At 38.9% G+C, this 22,890-nt stretch overlaps 1 protein-coding gene across 1 annotated transcript; it reads left to right on the top strand.

Moving 5' to 3' along the window:
* The first annotated feature begins 20,315 nt into the window (after positions 1-20,315).
* Positions 20,316-21,260, top strand: LOC105744946 (olfactory receptor 5K1-like). The gene has a single exon (XM_012520671.2). The coding sequence runs from the start codon at positions 20,316-20,318 to the stop codon at positions 21,258-21,260; it is 945 nt and encodes a 314-aa protein (XP_012376125.2).
* Positions 21,261-22,890: the final 1,630 nt, after the last annotated feature.

Below are 22,890 nucleotides of genomic sequence, written 5' to 3'. Positions count from 1 at the left end.
CTTCTGTCCCAGTCTCTTGAAATTGATGTCCAGACACCTCCTGCCTTGCAAGCCCCTGAAATAGCCCACACTGGCAAGATTCCAACCCTACTCAGATGGTCCTTTGCAGGAGAGATTAAGAAGTGCACTCACTCAGACACCATCTTGCTCCACCTCCAAAAAGTTTTGTAAGAAACAAAAAAGGACACTAACTCATAATCAAAGAGGTAATCTAGCAAGAAGAAAGAATAAGAATAAACAGTTATGCTCCTAACCAAGGTGCCTCAAAATACATGAGGCAAACATTGAAATAAATAAGTGGAGAAATAGATGCCTCTAGAGTTATAGTGGGAGACCTTAAAACACTATTATCACCATTAGACAGAACATCTCAAAAGAGAATCAATAAAGAAATTAAGAACTTGAATAATACATTAGAGGATATGGACCTAATAGACATATACAGAATATTACAACCAAATAATGAGATATACATTCTTCTCAAGTGTCCATGGATCATTCTCCAGGATAGACCACATGTTAGGCCAAGGAAAAATACTCAATGGATTAAAAAGAATGAAATAAAACAAAATAATTTCTCTGACCAAAATGGAACAAAGCTCAAAATTTGAATGGTGCAGAGAAGTACATTAGACACAAAGAGATGGAAGTTAAGCAACATACTCTTAGACAATCAGTGATTCAAGGAGGAAATTGCAAATGAAATCAGTAACTACCTTGAAATGAGTGAAAAATGACAACACAATGGATCAAAATGTATGGGATGCAGCAAAGGCTGTATTCAGAGGGAAAATCAAAGCCAAAAATAACTATATTAAAAATGAAGAAAGAGCTAAAACCAAAGACTTAACTGCACACCTTGAGGACTTAGAAAAAGAACAACAGACTAACTGCAAAGGAAATAGAAGGAAATAACAATGATTAGGCAGAGCTAAATGAAATTCAGAATAAGAAAACACTAGAAAAAATAAACAGAATCAAAATCTGGTTCTTTGAGAAGATTCATAAAATTGACAAATCCTTGGCTAATCTAACAAAGAAAAAAGAGAGAAGATGCAAATACATAAAATAAGAAATGAGCATGGAGATATCAATACTTACACATAGCAATAACGATAATCATAGGAGGATACTTTGAAAAATTGTATGTCAACAAGACAGATAATTCTGAGGAAATGGACAAATTCATAGAAACATACAAGCAGCATACACTGATGAAATAAGAAATGGATGAACTCAAGAGACCAATTACAAGTGAGAAGATTGAAAAAGATATCAAAACCTCCCTACTAAGAGGAGTCCAGGACCAGATGGCTTCACAGTTGCAATTCTACCAAACATTCCAGAAAGAACTCACACCAATTCTGCTTAAATTCTTCAAAAAAATTGAAGTCAAAGGAACATTGTCTAATTCATTCTATGATGCCAATATTACCCTACTATGAAAACAAAAGATGTCATGAGAAAGAAAAACTATAGACTAGTTTCTCCAATGAACCTAGATTGTAAAATCCTCACATATTCATATTCAACAACACAACAAAAGAATTATACTCTGTGACCAAGGGGGTTTCATCCTTGGTATGCAAGGATGGTTCAATATAAGCAAATCAATGCAATACACCATATAAAGGGTTTGAAAGAAAAAAGTATATGATAATCTCTATAGATGCAGAAAAATCATTCAACAAATGCAGCACATTTCATGATAAAAATGCTTCAATAGATAGGAATAGAAGGACACTTCCTCAACATGATAAAGGGTATAAATGAAAAACAACTAACGTCATATTTGATTGTGAAATGCTAAAAGTTTTTCCTCTAAGATCTGAAAAAGGTCTGAAATGAAAGACCAAGATCCCTATGGTTGTCACTCTTATTTAAAAATATGTTAGACCACTTAGACCAGAGCACTTAGACCAGAAAAAATATAAAAGGCATCCAAGTTGGAAAGGAATAATTAAAAATTACACTATTTGCAGACGACATGATCCTACACTCAGAAGTCTTGAGAAATCTACAACAAATCTTCAGAGTTTGTAAATGAGTTCACTAAAGTGTCAGAGTATAAGATTAATGTGCAAAAATCGGTAGCATTTCTGTATACCAATAATGGTCAATCTGAGGAGGAAATCAAGAAAAAAATCCCATTTAAAATAGCAACTAAAAGAATCAAATACATAGGGATAAATTCAACTAAATATGTAAATGACTTATAAACAGAAAACTACACAATACTGTTAAAGGAAATAAAAAATGACCTAAATAAATGGAAGAATATTCCCTATTCATGGATTGGAAGACCAAGCATCATTAAGATGTCTATCCTGCCCAAATTGAAAAGTTAACTCTGAAATTTATCTGGAAGAGCAAGTGGTCCTGAGTAGTCAAAGACATATTGAAAAAGAAAAATGAAATCAGAGGAATCGCATTATCTGATCTTATACATACTACAAAGCTAGAGTGGTCAAAACTGCATAGAATTGGCACAGGGATAGACATACTGACCAATGGAGCCAAATTGAGAGTTCTGATATAGATCCTTGTCAACTGATATTTGACAAGATCACCAAGTCAATTCAACTCAGAGAAAATGGCCTCTTCAACCTATGGCACTTAGAGAAGTGGATATCCAAATCCAAAAGATTGGGAGAGAAACACCATCTCATACTTTATAGCAAAATTAACTCAAGATGTATCAGAGATCTGCATATAAGATCCAAGATCATAAAGATATTGGAAGATAATGTAGGGAAGCATCTGCAAGATCCTGTAGTAGGAAATGGTTTCATGAATTTTATTCATGAACATGAGCATGAGCAATAGCAACAAAAAATGGATAAATGGGACCTCCTCAAAATTAAAACTTGTGCACTTCAGAGGAGTTTGTAAAGAAAGTGAAAAGGCAGCCTACTCAATAGAAGAAAATATTTAATAAACATCTATCTGATAGTGGCCTAATATCTAGCAAATGTAAAACAAACAAACAAACAAACAAAACCCTACACCTTGAAAATAAAAAGAACAGAACAACAATCCATTTTTTAAAAAAAGGGCAAATGATTTAAATAGACACTTCTCCAAAGAAGAAATACAAATTGTTAAAAAGTACACAAAAAGAGGCTCAATGTCACTAGCTATTAGGGAAATGCAAACCAAAACTACGATGAGATGCGGTCACCCCTCGGGCTGAAGTGTGGTTTGCTGGCCTGGCAGGGGAGCGGCCGCGGTAGGCCTAATTCCGCTGCCCCCATAATAGGGTGGTTGGTCAGACTCACCGCCACCCCTGAAGGAAGCTCGGCATGGGCGCAGAGTGCCCTCGGGTCTCCCCTTCTCGGCAGCCATGCTTCCGCGGCTGCCCCTCCTCCCAGATGGTGCCACCCAATGCCTTGTGGGGCGGCACCCTTCTTCTTCCTTCTCCCTGCGCAGGCGCAGGGCAGAAAATTCCAGTCTGCCCTTTTCCCCTCCCCCGACAGCAGCAACAGCCAGGCGTGGGCGGAGAAATCCAGCCCGCCCTTTTCCCCTCCCCCGACAGCAGCAACAGCCAGGCGTGGGCGGAAAAATCCAGCCCGCCCTTTTCCCTTCCCCCGACAGCAGCAATAGCCAGGCGTGGGCGGAAAAATCCAGTCTGCCCTCCACCCCAGCAACAGCAGCCACCAATCCCTAAACCCTGCCCCTTCCCCCAGCAACAGCGACAGCCAATCCCTAACCACCACCCCTCCCCCGTCCAGTACCGCCCACTGACCTTTCGCCGGCAACCAATCAGAACAGGGCGTGGCTTCGACCAATCAGCCTTCCCCAGCCCCTATAAAACTGTTGCCTCTCCCTCAGTAAAGTGGACTTGCGTGTTTACCTTGTCTCCGCGGTAGTTCTTCTGCCATGCGCCCTCCAGTCCTGAGAGCCCCCGACAAGGGCCTGGCCTCCCTTGTCCCCAGTTCGTCGCCTGCTTCTCCGGGCGACCCCTTCGTCGCCGGCTTCACCGGGCGACCCCTTCAGCCGAACCGCGCAACCCCTTGCGAGACCGATCCCTCGTCTGCTGCCGGACCGATCCCTCGTCCCAGGTGGGACCGACCCCCCGTCCCAAGCGGGACCGACCCCTCGTCCGCAGCCAGACCCCACCTCTACCGACCGAGCAAACCGTCACAGCTGGCGCCCAACGTGGGGCAGAGCACCCCCACCGCCACCGACTGAGCAAGCCGCCGCAGCCCGTCGCAGTTGGCGCCCAATGTGGGGCAAGGCAACCCCACCACAGCCTCACTCCATAACCTGGCGGCCCCCCCCTCCTCTCTTCTCACCGTGGGACTTCTCTCGTGCAACATTGCTGCTACCTGAGCCTTGGCTACCTCATACGATCCACGGCGGTCTGGGAGAATCGCTGGATGGCTTTCTCCTTCCATGTCGGGGGCTTATACCGACCCGCTATGATTAAGAGGAGCCTTGGATTTCTCGGGAGCGTGCGCTTGCACGTCTGAAGTAATCCTACCACAGCCCTACCCCCTCCTCTCTTCTCACCTTGGGACTTCTCTCGTGTAACATTGCTGCTACCTGAGCCTTGGCTACCTCATATGATCCACGGCGGTCTGGGAGAATCGCTGGATGGCTTTCTCCTTCCATGTCGGGGGCTTATACCGACCCGCTATGATTAAGAGGAGCCTTGGATTTCTCGGGAGCGCGCGCTTGCACGTCTGAAGTAATCCTACCATAGCCCTACGCTCTCCTCTCTTCTCACCCCTATCTTTTCGCTCTGCATTGCTGCTCCTGAACCTTGGTGACCTCATATGATCCATGGCGGTCTGGGAGAATCGCTGGATGGCTTTCTCCTTCCATGTCGGGGGCTTATATCGACCCGCTATGATTAAGAGGCGCCAATAAAACTCTCAGGAGCGTGTGCCTGAGCACCTCTACCCCTGCCTTCACCTCTGCCTCCTCCCCTCCACGCTTGCTCCCCTTTGACTTGCTCCACTGCTCGTCGTCCCGCCCTCCCCTCGTCGGGGCCTTCTCTTGGCCCGCGACCACCGTCGGAGCCCCACCGGCTCCGACCCCTCGTCTCACCGCGCACCTCGGCTCCCATCGCCGTGCTCTCAAGGTAAGGGCCCCTTTTCTTATCGGCTCCAAAAGGCCATTAGCAATGGGTAACATCCTATCTGCTAAGCAAGCCCCACAAGTTCGGGCTCTTGCCGGTCTCCTAGACACTCACCGGTGTAAGATCTCTTTGAAACAGCTTCAAGTGTACTGGGACCTTCTTCTCCCCTTTAATCCGTGGCTAACCACGTGTCAGCTTTGGGACCTGGACACCTATACTCGCCTTATAGATAGGGTCACTTTTGCTGTGGAGCAGGAAGGTAAAAGATTCCCTCCTGGCTTATTACAGGCAACATGAAGTCCACAAGAAATCTTGAAGGGTATAATCTATGATATGCTATATAAAAAAAGATTTAAAAGCAGCTATACCAAGAAAGTAAGAATTATGAGTCAACTGTAAATAAATTATATATTTCTGTTAATGTGTTGTAATTGTTCTGTGTTTGTCTGTCTGTTCGTTCAATGTCAACGTATATTGTGATACCTCCGGATGGTAAATATAAATTACTAGAAATCTTTAAAAGAGCTCTATTCAAATGGCCAAAAATTAAATAAGCGCTTATATTAATACTTAAGTTTATTATATTAATACATAAGTTTAAATGTTAATAAGATATCTACAATTTTAAAAAAAATTGTAAGTCTTAATTAACAAAATTAACTGTACGTCTTCATAAAAAGTTGTTCTTGCCTAGATTAAAATGAATAACTTATTTTTCTTCACAGGATAATATAAAGAATGTAAAACTTATGAATATTAAAAAGGTTAAAAGTTTGTAAAAATGCTAACGGAAATGTAATAAGTTTTGCAAAAAGACGTATTTTGTCCTAAAGTAAGATGGCTAATTTTTCATAAACTCTTGAAATTTAATTTGCATGCGGCAAGTGTAAAAGGTATTGTGATAACTTTACGTAAGGGAATGTGTTCTGTAAAGATAAAATTTATCTTCAATAGTTTACATTAAGGTATTAAATGGCTAATTCCAAAAGGTCATTCTTAAATGTATATATATAAAACTAAATTGATGATAATAATAATAAATGGTAATTTTGTAACAGGAAAGATTAACAGCAACCAAGCTCCCCTGCCAACTTGCTTTTAGGAAACGGTTTCTAATATTGCATGCTACTAAGTATTTAAAGAAAAGTTATTCTTAAGGAAACAGAGGATGATTTTGTCTTTGCAGCCATTGTCTACTTAGCAACACCCCTCGCTATCGGCCTAGCCACTGTTGCGCCGGACGATTGGAACCTTAAGCAAAGACTCCTCCTCACTGTCATCTTCCTATCTATCGTTACTATATTTACTGCCCTCATTCTCCTTCGTTTATAAAGCAGTCTCCTACAAACCACAAAGCTTCTGTCTTAAATGTACCATTCTCAACCCTATCCTCTAAATGATCTTCTCACTTCCCCCACAGCCTTTAATACTCTATTTCTTCCTCATAACCTTTGCTTTCTTGATAATATTTTCCGCCATCTGTCTAGCCGCTACCACCCCAGAAGATTGTAACCACGGCCCCCCATGCCGCCATCGCTCTCAAGCAGCACCAGGCCCGCAAAACGGCCCACAACCCGCTTTCCCCGGCCTGCGGCCTGCTTTCTAGCATCTAATAACGTTTCTGCTTTTGCCTCCCCATACTTCTGCGGAGCTTCCTCCTGTCTCAACCTCACTCCTCTTCTCAGCCATCCGAAGCGTCCCTTCTCGTCCCCCGCCCCCCTCCTTTTTTGCTTGAACCCCCATTACATTGCAGATTGGGCCGCCTCTTGTCGGCCCGCCCCGTTAACATCGGCCTCTCTTGCGCCTATGGAGACTTTGGCCTCCTTGTTATCCTCGCCTACGTCTCCACCACTCCCAACGCTGCCGCCACCACCACTGCTGGTGCCCTGACGCGACTTGTCCTCACAGCTGCAAATCTCCAGACCATCACACAGTCTGCCTCTACCGCTCTTCACCGCCAAGAAGAGATCAACTACCTGTAACGCGCTGCCATTCAGGACTTTTAAAAACAGATGGATGTTATAGCCACCGAGATCAACAAGAATTGGATATTGGCCACCCTTGCTTGCAACGGCAAGATACTGCCCCCCAAATTGTACATTTGTATCCCCGTCATACTCACCTCCCTCTTCAGCCCCGCTTCCCTCATTGCTTACTGCCTCTTGGGCCTCGGCTACTTGTTGCTGCTGCCATCCTGGCCCTTATTTGAAAAGAAGGGGGAAATGCGGTCACCCCTCGGGCTGAAGTGTGGTTTGCTGGCCTGGCAGGGGAGCGGCCGCGGTAGGCCTAATTCCGCTGCCCCCATAATAGGGTGGTTGGTCGGACTCACCGCCACCCCTGAAGGAAGCTCGGCATGGGCGCAGAGTGCCCTCGGGTCTCCCCTTCTCGGCAGCCATGCTTCCGCGGCCGCCCCTCCTCCCAGATGGTGCCACCCGATGCCTTGTGGGGCGGCACCCTTCTTCTTCCTTCTCCCTGCACAGGCGCAGGGCAGAAAATTCCAGTCTGCCCTTTTCCCCTCCCCCGACAGCAGCAACAGCCAGGCGTGGGCGGAGAAATCCAGCCCGCCCTTTTCCCCTCCCCCGACAGCAGCAACAGCCAGGCGTGGGTGGAAAAATCCAGCCCGCCCTTTTCCCTTCCCCCGACAGCAGCAATAGCCAGGCGTGGGCGGAAAAATCCAGTCTGCCCTCCACCCCAGCAACAGCAGCCACCAATCCCTAAACCCTGCCCCTTCCCCCAGCAACAGCGACAGCCAATCCCTAACCACCACCCCTCCCCCGTCCAGTACCGCCCACTGACCTTTCGCCGGCAACCAATCAGAACAGGGCGTGGCTTCGACCAATCAGCCTTCCCCAGCCCCTATAAAACTGTTGCCTCTCCCTCAGTAAAGTGGACTTGCGTGTTTACCTTGTCTCTGCGGTAGTTCTTCTGCCGTGCGCCCTCCAGTCCTGAGAGCCCCCGACAAGGGCCTGGCCTCCCTTGTCCCCAGTTCGTCGCCTGCTTCTCCGGGCGACCCCTTTGTCGCCGGCTTCGCCGGGCGACCCCTTCAGCCGAACTGCGCAACCCCTTGTGAGACCGATCCCTCGTCTGCTGCCGGACCGATCCCTCGTCCCAGGTGGGACCGACCCCCCGTCCCAAGCGGGACCGACCCCTCGTCTGCAGCCAGACCCCACCTCTACCGACCGAGCAAACCGTCGCAATGAGATAACACCTTACACCTATTAGATCAGTGGATATTAATAAATTAGAGGACTACAAGTGTTGGAGATGTTGTACAGGAATGGGAACTCTTTTCCATTGCTGGTGGGAAGGCAGAGTGGTGCAATTATTGTGGAGGACAATGTTTTGTTTCCTCAGGAAACTAACTATAGAACTGCCATATGATCCAGCAAACACACTGCTGGGTATATACCCAGAAGAATTGAAAGCAGGGACACCAACAGGTATATGCAAGCCAACGGGACATTATTCACTATTAACAAATTTTGGAAACAACACAAATGTCCATAAACAGATGAATGGGTAAGCAAATTCTGGCGTGTATATATATATATATATATATATATATATATATACATACATATATACACACAATGGAATATTACTCAGCTGTAAGAAGGAATGAGCTATTAACACATAGGATAACATGGATGAATCTTGAAGACCTTAGGTTCAGTGAGGCCAGCTAGGGACTGAAGGACAAATATGACATGACCTCACTGATATGAATTAAGCAAATTGTGCAGTCTCGCAAGGCTAGAATCGGAAAATAGGTTTACAGGGACAGAAAGGGAGTTGATGGTTTTGACCCAATATCCATATGGGTAAAATCTATGATTAGGTGGAATGGTGTAATTGTGCAGGGTATGGGCATGACAGTGGTGCAGTGATGCAATTTGGTTGGGTGGTAGTGGTCTGTGAAGCATGTAGGTTGGGGAATTGCACTGTCCATGGAACTGGGAGGTTGGGGGAGGGAACAGATGAAATCTGGGGATTTGTGGGTATGTGGCTGAAAGTACAATGTTGGGAATGTTTGTTTTTTTGTTTTTGGCAAATAAGGTCGGGGAGGTTTATTGATTTAAGGTGTTGGATGTGGGGAACATGCAGGACAGGGTATACCTAGGGCAGGCTTCTAGGGAGTGTGTGCATGTTCACCCTATCATACTGAATTGTATCAGTGGGTGGAGACCCACATAATAAATGAGAAGGTGTTGGAGTCCCATCCTGTGGAGTCCTGCTGTGTTCTCAAATAGAGGGGTGTGAGCCTCTTGAGAGCATAGGTAGTGCTTAATAGGGGAGGACAGGCTAATACACCAAGCCCTCAATATTGCAAGTAACTATGAATCTTGTTCTTCAATGAGTGAAGCTTGGTGATTGCTGTGTGTCCTGAGGACAGGAAGAGGGAGGAATTGTCTGTATGGAACATGGGGAATTTTGGAGATGTTGGAATTTTTCTACATGATCTTGCAATGATGGGTACAGGCCATGTTAAATTTCATCAAAATTTATAAAACTATATGATCCAAAATGTAAATCATTCTGTAAATCACTGGCCATGGCTAGTAAGAATGCTTCAATATTTGTACCTCAATTGTAACAACTGTAACAGCCACATATAATATGTTATTAATATGGGAAAGGGGGAAAGAGGGAGATTGTTGGGTATATGGGAAGCCCCTGTATTCTATATATGACATTTCTGTAACCTAAAGCTTCTTTGAAGATAAAATGGAAAAATAAGACACTTGGGGAATAAATGGAAGAAAATGCCACTGTACATTCAAGACAACAGCTCTTAGTGATGAGAAAAATAATACCAACATTTATTTTTAAATTTTTAAATTTTTTATTATTTTGAATTCTTTCTAATTTTTGTATTATATTTGTCTTTTTTTAAACTAGCATTAATATTTTATTTTTTATTACATTTATTGGGTTATTTTGTTGGCTTCATTTTTGAAGAAGTTTTGTATCACAGAAGGGGAAGATCTTTGGTGTGGGGTATCAGTGATGGGGAATGCATGGGAAGAGGTTCAATTAGGGCATACGTATAAGGCATGTGAATCAGTTCAAATGTTCATGGTGCATTGTCATGGTGGGTGGCAATCCATACTACCCCTGAAAAAATATCAAATCCCCATCCTGGGGAGTTCTGCCACATTCTCTAATGGGACAACAAGAATCCCCCAAGTACAGGGGCAGTGACTAGTGAAAGAGGATGAATCACTGATGGGCCCTTGATTTTGATGACTGTATTTATGAAACTTTTCTTTCAAAATTGAAACTTAGCCTAGTACTATAGGTTGCCTAAGACTTACCACATAAAAGCCTCCTTGTGGCTCAGATGTGGCCTTTCTCTAAGCCAAACTCAGCATATAAACTCATTGCCTTCCCACTGGCAAGGGCCATGATCCCCTGGCAGTGAAGCACTATCACCAAGCTTCATCTAGTGATTCATTTGGAAAAAGACATTGACTAAAAGGGAGTAAGAATAATTAAAAATTAGTTTTTATGGCTAAGAGATTTCAAAGTAAGGCAGGAGATCATTTGAGAGGGTATGTTTATGCACATTTTAGGATTATTTTCCTGACTGTCACAGTAAACAGTACTTCAAGTAGGGGTATCCTGAGGGCTCTTGAGACATCTGGACACTGTAAACAGGGCAAACCACCCCAGAATTCAGCATCTTTCACTGGGTCTTCTGTTGAAATATATGGTAACTCATTATCCAATATATCAGCATTGATCTCACTTATAATTTTTCTACATATGGTTCTTATGTCCCCTTTATTTGGACTTACAATTAGCACTATACTCATTATATATTTGTTTCAGAGACTAAAATCTTCGGTCTGTTTATATGCCAATTGAGCCCTCAATCTCATCAGAGTTGCAGCCGACACCTACTCTAGAGTTCATCAGACTCACCTAGGACAACTAACAAAATGATAATGATGGACAATGCCCATTCCATAAAACAGAGCATTTCGCCCATGTGCCACATGGGATCTAAGACCCATCTCAATTTGACACAGAGGGGGCATTATCATCCCCAAATACTCAAGTTTGTGGAATGAACAAGCTTTGTTGTAAAGTAGACTTATTCTAGTAATGGACGAACTTGTAACATTGTTATAAAGGTTGTGGTCACCAAAGATTTTGGAGAGAGAGGGGGAAGAATAGGTGTAACATGGCACATTGGAATTGTTCTGAATGACATTGCAATGATGGATACAGACTATTACATATTTTGTGAAAACCTATAAAATTATGCACAAGAAAATGTAAACCATATTCTAAACTATAGTGAGGGAAGATAGAAGAGGACCCTAATGAGGAAGGGGACAAAAAACCTAATATGTCATACAAACAGAAACTGAGTCAATGGATTCCTTAAACAGGGTAAGGTAATGGCCTGCTTACTTACATCAGCCAGTTGATTTACACAAACAGATTAGGAAGGGGCATCTTACAATCCACATGCCCAAAGGCTGCATTATCAGAAGGCGGCCTGCAACATCAATACATGGTGGGAAAGAAGGAAGGGGCATCTGGGGCACTACCACCAACCAACTAGCTTTCAGGCTACCTCAAGCCTTGTGAACAGTAACCAAAGGCTAATCTCTACTGGTCAACATACTTTGTGGAACTTGTGGACAGCAGCCAGAAGCCAATCAGCACCAGTCAGCAACCCCACACACTTAAGCAATCAAACTACCCAATAGATTTCCTTTGCTAAGTATCAAATATTCCAATCAGCATAAAGCCTGGAGTCCTCTTCCCCCATAACATAGAGGACCTCAAGACAGAACTCCATATTTCTCTCCCTTGAAAATGTCTGCCTTCAACTCTGAGGGTGTACTTTTGATTCTTTGCTTTACCCCATAATAAATTCTCTTCTTGCCTGATTAACTGGTGCCTTGTCCTTGAATTCTTTCTCATGACAAATCAGTAATATAGACACCATCTTTGATGAGATATTCATGGTGATCCAGCAAGGAGAAAAAAATCTCTGGTACTGTTTCCTCTATCTAATGAGACTGGTGAGCTTTTGGTTTCTAAACAAAGTCTATGTGTATCTGTCCATATATATGTCCATCTCCATTTCTTTAGCCATCTCCAATCCTACACTCAAAGGATATAACTTTGGTTCACATAGAGTCTGGTAACTGCTTCAGAGCTGGTGAGGGCTAGCCCCTAATCATGTAGAGGTGACTGGTGACACCACACTTAGAACCTGACTGGGGACATTCATGTAGTCAAATAGGAGTCCAATGGGAGCATAGCAGTCTGATGATCCATCTCATCTTTAACTACTTTCTAATTCTCCTCACCCTCTTCCCCAAGAGGTTGTAAAATTAATCAGGCCATTTCCTTACCTGTTGTTCCAATTCCAGGTCCATCTCTCTAAATATAACTTATGTCCTAATTATAAAAATCTAGCACAATGTGGAAAGGTTCTATAGAAAAGATGTGCTCCCTTATAGGTCAGGTCCCTTGCCTCTAAATTTAGACAATAATCAAACTGAAGGAGCTCACCTTCCTTCTTTGGAGAAAATTTGACTTGACTGCTTTTGTCCAGACCCTAGATCTGGGCATCTCTCAAGTCCTAGGTTAACCCAGAAAGGCCTAGAATCATGGGCTCTGTAATACTTGTGACAGAGAATCAGAATGAAAATTCCAAACATCCCCCAGAACTTAAGGAACTTGGGCATTTTGGTTTGGAGACCCCCTCCAAACATCCCCAAGGGCTTAATTAACTTGGGTGCTTCCATTTAGAAGCTGAAATTTCAGTCATCCTGGGGTCTGGGATGTCAGTTAATCTGCCAAACTCTCTCCAATTTCTCCCTAGAATGATGGGAACAGACTCTGGCATACCAGAAGACTCCCCACTCAGGTGCATTCTCTAAAACTGGACATCCTTATCCAGATAAGAAAAAAAAAAACCTTATTTTTTCTTGAAACATCATGTGGCCACATTACAAGTTAGAGGATGGCCAAATGTAACCTCATATGGACCCTAAATTTCATTAAACCAGTCAAAGAATGAAGGAGGGATAGGCATATCTGTGTCAGAAACCATGTGGATACATGTCTCCTGAAAGGCATGGGGAAATGCACTACCAAACTGGTCAATTTTAATAAGTTTTGGCAAATTACTCATGGCAGAACAAAAAGATCCTAACTCTAGAAAATGAAAAATCCTCTTAGGATCTGAGCTAGTCTGCCTCAGAAGTCAGTTAAAATCTACAAAACCTTTCCCTTGGTCCCCAAATTCCCATTAACTCCCCTTTAAAAACAGCCTTCACAGTTCTCAACAATCAAACCCATGCCACCAAGAGAAAACAAGTAAGAAGGGGTATGGAAAAATCTCAGAGGTACCTTTTTGCTGCCACCATTGAATGCACTATGTTACCTCAGGGCCACTGGAAATTCAGGCTTCCACGTCAGCAGAAACCTACTTCAAGTGCAGAGGCATAGGCCCCTGGCCCTAAGTCCCCTTGCCACCAGGACCCACTAGGGTCATTGTTCCAGTGTGGGACAGCAGAAGCCTGTGTCAGGCATGGCTCTCCAGAAAACACAGCAAGCCATCAACCTGGAGGAGCCTCAGGTGACCCTTGACATGGCATGGGAAATGGTTAATTTCTTAATTAACATAGAAGCCACTTGCTGAATTCTTACCTTCCACTCCAGACTTCTCTCATCTCTGTTCATTTCTGGTAATGAGTGAATGGTGAATCAATGCATACACCATTTACTAAACCTATCCCCTCCAGAATAAGCAGTATAGCTTCAAGGAGGAAGCTATTAAAAGACCACTGCTAGATTTTAACCTTTGCAAGAGGTAGCTAATGAAAATGCAGCCCCAATTCATGTATCATTGAAATCAGGGCTCCCCTGAGCCCCTGAACTCTGTGTCTAACAGCTGCCCAGGTTTTTTCTAGTGTAATGAAGCTGAAGGTTTCAGTGGGTATCTCATGACAGTGATTCAATAGTCAGTAGCCAAGTGTGTAAAATTCTTCCATTCTAATCAGTGTTTACTTTAACTTTGTCAGACTGCTTATGCCTAGGATGTCAAAAATCAGATTTGAGGTTTTTCTGTTACAAATTAAATAACAATGAAAGGTAACTTGAAAAATTAGTCTTTAAAATCCAATTCTATCTTGTAATTTGATTTAATGTATAAAAGGAAAACCACATGCGATTAGTGCAATTGCTGAAAGAGAGGGAAATTTTGGTGGCATAGCTCTTACTAATACATAGTTTTAATTCTTAGCTAATATATGAGCATACCCAGCTTGTTATTAAGTAAAATTATACTAGAAACTGTAACTAAGAATGAAAAGATCATTACATAGATGCCTTTATATTATAAAATAGCAAAAGGATAACATCTGAAATTGCTATAACTGAGTGTGTTTAGCTTTAACTTGCTATTGTGGTGGTAATTCTGAACTTACTTTGCCATTGCTTATGGACATTTAAAGACTGACTTTGTCTTCATAATGGTAAATATTCTTCCCTGCTTAAATCTATAGATTGTATTTTAAAGCATTAGGAACCCAAAATTCTTGTGCAAAACTGTGTGATCACAGTACAGGTTAAAATAATAAAAACTAGCCCTCAAATAAATCTTTGGACTATAATGCTACTTTACAGTTAAACTTACCTTGTATGAGAATGGCAATTTTATGTAACATTAGTAAGTTTTATGTTTCTGTTTCAAATTCCCTATTTCTGCCTGCGTATTTGTGCAGTGTATATTTTCACACCTCAAAATGGTAATATCAAATTAACAAAAAATACCAAAAGAAATATACTCAAAATTCTAAAAGATAAATGGGTGCTTCTTGGTAAAGAAAATACAAAGGTCCCATATGAGTAATATGGGGAATTATTAACCCCTGTTTTCAACTAACAAAGGACATGGTTTCATACATAATGGTCATTGATTTTTGGAATATATTGTATCAAGGAGGAAGAAGACCCATCATCACAGGACATCCACCCCAAGAAGACAGCAAAATTGTAACATAAAGGTCATGCAATCAATCTTTTAAGCCAGCATTATCTGGACTATGTGGAATATTATAGAAAAACTTAAACAATATCACATATCCTTTGCTATAAATTAGGTTTCCTAGTCCAAGGCAATGTTGTTCACACTCTATCAGGTCTCTAATAATGGTATGCCTTTAGTCCTTGCAATTAGGAATGATTACCCATACCTGGTTACATGCTGCTTTCAGCTAAGATGAATTTCTCCTCATTCATGATGGAAAGGTTTTGCAGTAGATGCCTTTTTACTGAGTAGCTGAGGGATTTTGAAAATTGGGAGCTCCATACTGGTCTTTGTTTCCAACAAATTGGAAAGTTAGCAGCAACAGGATTCAGATCTATTTTGAAAAGTAGGAACTCATGCTGTTACACATAGGCATGCCTTGATCTGAGCCAATGTAGCCACTTTATTTTTGTGTCCAATGAACTAGTACTGGGCCAGCATATAATCCCAAACATCTTAATCATGCTGTATATTTGATTCTTGCTTGGAAAACATACTCATGTGGGCATTATTATATGATATAAATATCTCCAACTTTTATATCCATTCCAGTAGATCCATTTTATGCTCTTCCCCAGGTTGTATGGTTCTTGACCTTCAAATCATTCTCCCTCCAGGCTACTGACAAACATCCAAAGCATTTGCTTCACTCAGTGTCTGTTTGTATTTATCCCAGACCACAATCAACTAACACAATGGAAATGGATGATCAGCACTGCCCCAAGGAAGATTTTCCTATTATTAATACCATTCAAGGACAGCCTGGACAGATCCATTTTGAAGCATTAAATTTTCACTTGTACCAATGAAGAAAACTAACCAAGCAAAGATCAAGCTTGACATTTTTCTTCCTCTCTCAGCTGGTTATAAGGGATACTCCATGTTTGCAGAAGTATAATCTGATACAATGATGTGTGGCCTACTTGCATGTGTAGATTACTGAGTCCTCTAGGCCAGTTTATGCCTAATCCTGGCCTGAGCCTTGATATGATGTGCCACTTTCAATTTATAATGGATTACTGCCAGACCTTGTGGAACATAAAATTTTTTTACAATGTGACACATAATAGTTCATGAAGGGCAGTTCTACTGTGATGCTCAACTGATACTCCCTTTTCAGGTACTCTGGCCATAGCAGGGTCCATGGAATAATTTAGGACTGTTTTGTTTTTTTTTCCCCTGTTTTGTTTTGGCATATTAATTTCATCTATGCTGCAGAAAGTAAGGCCTTGTTATAAAACCATATGGATCTCTGTTGAGTTTTTCCTGCTTGGTTTCTTTCCATAAACTCCACATCTCTTTCCAGATATCCATTACCCTAGATTGTTATATCCTATGGCTCAAATATCAGGATTGCTTGCACCAACTCTTGAACCCATGAAAGATCCCTTTCATATTCTGGGGACTGACACAACTGCCATTTTTCTCCCATTTAGACAGATGTATCTGTGTGGGGTGTCTTTTTCATCTATGTCAGAAATTTAGAATGTTAGGCTATTACTTTATACAAGTCCAAAAATTGCTGCATAATAGTGTTAAACTAAGAGTTTAAAAATAATAAGGCATATATCATTATGTCTTTTTCTGAATTAATAATTTTATTTAGACAAAACCTAAAATATAATAAATATTTAATACCATTTCTTTTATTTAATATCTTTTTAAATTATTTTATATTTTATAATATGAAAAATATCTTATTATAGTGGTACATCTAGACAATTTATGATAGAAATGCATATACTTGAAATATACAGCCAAAGATTTTCAGGTATTCATGTGTAACCAAAAAAATTTGTAATCCCTCCTGAAAGGGATTACCAGATGTAAAAATGGATGACAGTGTAAAACACAGGATATAATGAAATAATCTAGGTAAAACTCAAGAATGAAAAAAGTAGAGGGGGCCATGATAGAAATAAGGGGTGGCTGAATTCACCACACATTTATTCTCCACCCCACCAAATCATAATTATCTTTCATGATCCATATTAATCTCACTTCCAACTGTCAGTGTTAAAATAGTTTGCAACTGTTTTCGGCCCCTTTTAGATATTAGGAGCAGAATGGCAAACAATATTGTAATAATGATTTTAAATACATCAGGATCAGTAATATCATCATCAAACAGATTTTAATTAGGGTCATTTTATTAACTTCCATGTCTCATAGAACTTCTTTAATTAATACCCCATGGTTTATATGTTTTATAGAACAAATATCCCCACAGAAATGAAATGATGACAATACAAGTAAACCCCTTTAGGATTTAATGAAAAACATATTTTGTTGTGTAAAGAATGTAATATTAGCATTAACCTATTAATCATCTTCAAATTATTCATTCTTTAATCCCAAATGTTTTGGGGAACAAGATATATATTTTGAAATTCTATAAATCCTAGCACCATATAGCAAATAACAAACTACTACAAAATCCTTCCCTGTGAATTCTAGGTAAGAGAAAAATTCTCTTTATTTTTTCTTTCAAAATAACATCCATTTCATATTTAATTATTTAAATGTACTTATTATTTTTTCATTGTTCTTAGATTTCAAAGCCTTAGTTATCTTCTTGGGTTTTCTGTAAGTTGAAGACTGTGGATACATGGAGGAGACACAATACTGTAGTGACTTTCTTGGATAATGCAGAATGCCAAAACATACAGTAAGGTTAAATAGTAATTCTTTTAAATAATACAGCATGTGCATTGAAAGTTAGTTCTTATTTATTTGCATGATTAAATAGTTACAAATTAATATTTTTAAAAACAACATAAAATTTTATAAAACTCCTTTATATTGATGTTGTCATTATGGAAAATTAACCAGTATTTACTAAATAATTTATATGATGTGCATCTTTAGATAATACCTACTAATGTATTAACAAGAATAAGAAAAAAATAGTTGTGAAATGAAAAACAAAATTTGTTCCTTAAAATCCTAGTAAGCTAAAAGAATTATGTTATTGTAGGAAAAGGAAAATTAAGAATATATGTTTTATTTTTATATTGTTTTGTAAGTATAGAGATATGTTTTCAAAAATCTTATACAAAGAAGTAGAAAACTCATAGGAATGTTAATTCAGATAAGAGAAAAACACATTTTACAAAATGATCTGTTTTGAATCATTTCCTTGTTAGTCTCTTCTTCAAAGTTAAAATCTAAATTTGGAGGCACCAAGGAATTAACTTACTGTCACTGGAAAGACACAATACAAATTCACTTGTTATAGGTGATCAGAGTGGAGATGGGATTTGAATAATTCTGCATTTTTCTTAGAATTTTAAAGGTCTTTGCAAAGAATTATGGCACCATTTTTTTCCCAGTGCTTCAATCTAATAAGGAAATTGTTCATGAAAGTATAAAAAAATTCTAGATTGTCCAAAATTATTGGGAGTATATAAAATATATTTGAATGTTTAGAATATGGAGATCATTGTGGACTGGATTATTTAGTTGAAATCTTAATAGTAACATTATATACCAACATGTCTTAAATAATAGGTGGAGTTTTTTTGATATTTTACCAGTAGCAGAAATAAGAGCATGGACATACTGTTTTTGGAAATGAGTGTTTTATACAGGCTGGAGGGAGGATTAGGTGAGCACTAATTGGGCAGAGTGACAAAGTTGGAAGTGCTGTTGTTACATGTAGGAAATGATGTTGGAAGTGAATAAGGTTAGAGAGAATTTAAAATGACACTCAAGGAATTTCAATCTATCTTAGAGATAAAATGTTTAATATTTTTTCTGGTAATAGTCTGTTGCTTCCGTCAATATCAGGAAATTATGTTCACTGATCTCTAGTAAAGACAAATGGATCTTACAATGATCAAGGGAAGGTGAATTTAAACGAATAACCAAGTAATACGGAACTCTGATGTGATAAGCTAAAAATATTAGAAGAAATCTCTATGGAATATACTAAAAGAATAAATGATGTGTATTTAAAAATCTCATAATTTGCTCACATCATTAGACTTTGGTCAGAAGCCTAAAAACATTAGACATCAAGAGAACATTAAATCAAGAAATGGATATATGCAGATAAATGGAGAAAAAATGATATTTTGTTTATGGGTAGTGTTAGAGAAATTTCTCTTTAGGTCGGCATAGATTCAACATCGGGTTCATGTAAATGTGAAGGTGATATATGCAAATCATTTATTAAATAAATATGCAAATATATATTTCATGAGTTTCCACATACATTTCATTAAAAATGAGCAGTCCTCTCCTTCATACTTGGTGACCTTTCAACACTTTCTACAAATATGTAAATTAACATATATATTGTTCAACATTTTCAAACATAACTCTGATGGAATGGTATAGAAAAAGTTTGTTCTTGTAGAAAAAAATAAATGTACAGAATCATTATTTTTCTTTGATTGTTTTGTTTTGTTCTATTTTGAGATGCTAGGGGCTGGGGATTGAACCCTGGACTTCACATATGGGAAGCCAGCATTCAACAACTTAGCAAAATGGGTTCCCCTGAGGTTTTGTTTTGTTTTTGTCCATTTGTTTTGCTTCTGGTTTGTTTTTCATTTTTTAGGAGGCACCAGAAACCAAACTCAGGACATCCCATGTGGGAAGCAGGCATTCAATTACTTGAGCCACTTATGCTTCTGATAAGTGTTTTTAAGGATACTATAAGAATATTTAACACAAAAACTGGCATTTAATACAAAAACTGACATCCCATGGGAGAAGCAGGCATTCAACCACTTCAGCCACTTATGTTCCTGATAACTATTTTTAAGGATACTATAAGAACATTTAACACAAAAACTGGCATTTAAGGGTAATATAAGGATATTCAATAAAAAACTAGCATTGTGACTCTTTGAAATTACTGTACCAATTGTGGTATCCTTTATTTGTGCACTAGCCTTGCATGAACAGATATGACAAAACTACTACTCTAAGAACTCTGTAATTATGAAATTTTCCTAAAAATCCTAAACTTAACTTTGAGGTCATAGAACAAAACTTTAGGAAATGTAATATCTCCTAGAACATGTGTAACTGCATATAAAAGACAACAGAAGATGATTGAAAAAACTCCTCTGACTGTTATACAAATGGAGATTTGAAGGTAAATTAAGACATTCTAAATTAGAATCGTATTTCTCCGTTATTTCTATCTCAACAGAGAAGGTAAATATGACAGAAGTTAACCACTCTGTGAGAACTGAATTTATCCTCAAAGGATTTACTGATGAACCAGAGCAGAAAATTATTCTATTTGTAGTCTTCTTTGCCATCTATATGATTACCATGGTGGGGAATCTCGGTTTGGTGGCATTGATCTATATGGACCAGCATCTTCACACTCCAATGTACATCTTTCTGGGCAACCTGGCTCTGATGGATTCCTGCTGTTCCTCTGCTGTTACTCCCAAGATGTTGGAGAACTTCTTTTCAAAAGACAGACTGATTTCCCTCTATGAATGCATGGCACAATTTTATTTTTTTGGTTTTTCTGAAACTACAGACTGCTTTCTTCTGGCTGCAATGGCTTATGACCGGTATGTGGCAATATGCAGTCCATTGCAATACCACACCAGGATGTCAAAGAAATTCTGTGTTCAGCTAACTGCAGGAGCTTACATAGGTGGAAATATGCATATCATGATTCATGTGGGGTTTCTGTTTAGGTTAACCTTCTGTGGATCTTATTATATTAATCACTTTTATTGTGATTTATTTCCGTTGTTCAGGATATCTTGTGTTGACCCCTATGTCAATGAACTCATGCTACACATCTTTGCAGTTTCAATTCAAATCTTTACTAATATCACAGTCCTTATCTCTTATATTTATATCATTTTCACTGTTTTCAAAATGAGATCCAAAGAAGGAAGAAGCAAAGCCTTATCTACTTGTGCATCCCACTTTCTCTCTGTCTCAATATTCTATGGTTCTCTAATTTTTGTGTATGTTCAACCAAGTTCAGTCAAAGAAGAAGATAAAGATATAGCTGTTGCTATTTTTTATACTCAGGTAATTCCTTTAGTAAACCCTTTTATTTATAGTCTAAGAAATAAAGAAGTAATTAGAGCTGTAAAAAGAATTATGAAGAATAAATCTCAGAATATTCTGAAATAAATACCAGTCACTTTAACAAACTGATTTTAATAGGATAACTTTTTCAGAGGCAAGAGATATTGAGAAAATGTAAAGTGGCCATTTTGTGTGCAAAATATTAAATCATTAAATTTAGATGATGTGAAAGTTAGGTAATCATTGAATAAATACATACATTGAGAAAGAACAGTTTCCATTGATATATATATCAAAATTTAAGCTAATTATTCCATTAAGTACTACTAAATGATTACTCCTGAGTTCACATTTTCTGTTATATTCAATGTTCAATTTAACACCAAAAAAAAAAATGTCACAGAATATAAATATAGCCTTCTTGGTAATATATGGAATCTCTAATCTTAGAAACTTAAATCCATATTCTCAAATATTAATCCCTTCTAAACAAACATCATCTATCAGATAAAAATTGTGCTATTGAATTTGATCCTCTTTGGGATTTTTTTTTTGAGATTATAATTGAATATAAATTCATGCATAATATGTATTCTCAAATTAATAACATTTTCATCTTTATTTTCATCTTTTCTCTTAGTTATTTATCTTCTCAATTTCTCTGAAATGGACATCTTTCTAAGGGGGATTTGTCACTCTATTGTTGAAAATGATATTATACACTGAAATACCTATTGATTTGAAATTTTTTAGGAAGTTTGATTATTTGTTCATGAAGTATGTCAATACAATTCCTGAATATGTCAATTAAGTCTAATATTTGAATCCCTGATATCATTGTCATGTTTGTTATTAGGAATATAACAACTTGCACTGTTTTCAGTGTAAATAACTCTATTTACATCATAAGCATAAAGTGGGAGCTGCTGTCTAAGTATCTGTAAATAAAAAATATTATTGATCATTTAAAAGTACAAAATGAAAGAAAAAATCATTTATACAGACATTACTATATGCAAGTCACTAATCTAGAATTTTCACATATATTGTTTATGTGTAAATTAGGTATTAATTTTTCAAGGTTTACCAGAATAAAACTCACACTAGGAAATATTTAGTAGTTAAACTAAGTTCATCCAGGTTACCCTTGAGTAGGGTTGGAATTTGGATCGTTATTGCCTTTCTTCCAAGTACTGTACAGCTGAATTCACAGTAGCTTAAAATGGAGTCTATATCAAAATGCTTGCAATATTAGAAATATATTGAAAAACATGAATAAGAAGAAATGCAGACTATACATATAATTCTAAATTGTGCTTGTATATATCACAAGCTTGGGAGTTCAGAGAATGGAGATCTGGGGTATTTATTTATAGTGGAATTAAAAGTAAATATACCTTAAATAATGGAAATATTTTTGATATTTTTTGGGGAAAAATAAGAACAACAGCATGAGCCCCAAAACCTAATTTATGTTAATGAGTTTGACCTTGAGGGTATTGAATCAGGGAACAGGACAATGGATGAGAAAGCTGGCTGAGATGTTCCTGGGAGCAGTTGGTGAATGTGAGTAAAATGACGGTAGTACAGTAAAATCTTACTGTACACTAAGACATTTTATTTTATCTTAGAAGCATCAAATATTGAAGTCTTCCTCCCAGCAAAGTAATATCTTTGCAATTTTAGAGATGTGATCTGGCATTTGATTGGAAAGAGATGTTATAATCAATGAGAT

The sequence above is a fragment of the Dasypus novemcinctus genome, chromosome 4 (assembly GCF_030445035.2).
Source record: "Dasypus novemcinctus isolate mDasNov1 chromosome 4, mDasNov1.1.hap2, whole genome shotgun sequence".
Classification (NCBI taxonomy): domain Eukaryota; kingdom Metazoa; phylum Chordata; class Mammalia; order Cingulata; family Dasypodidae; genus Dasypus; species Dasypus novemcinctus.
This window is presented reverse-complemented; position numbering and strand designations above follow the sequence as displayed.

Excerpts from the sequence above, each read along its gene's own strand:
- LOC105744946 (XM_012520671.2), top strand. The coding sequence starts at position 20,316 with ATGACAGAAGTTAACCACTCTGTGAGAACTGAATTTATCCTCAAAGGA.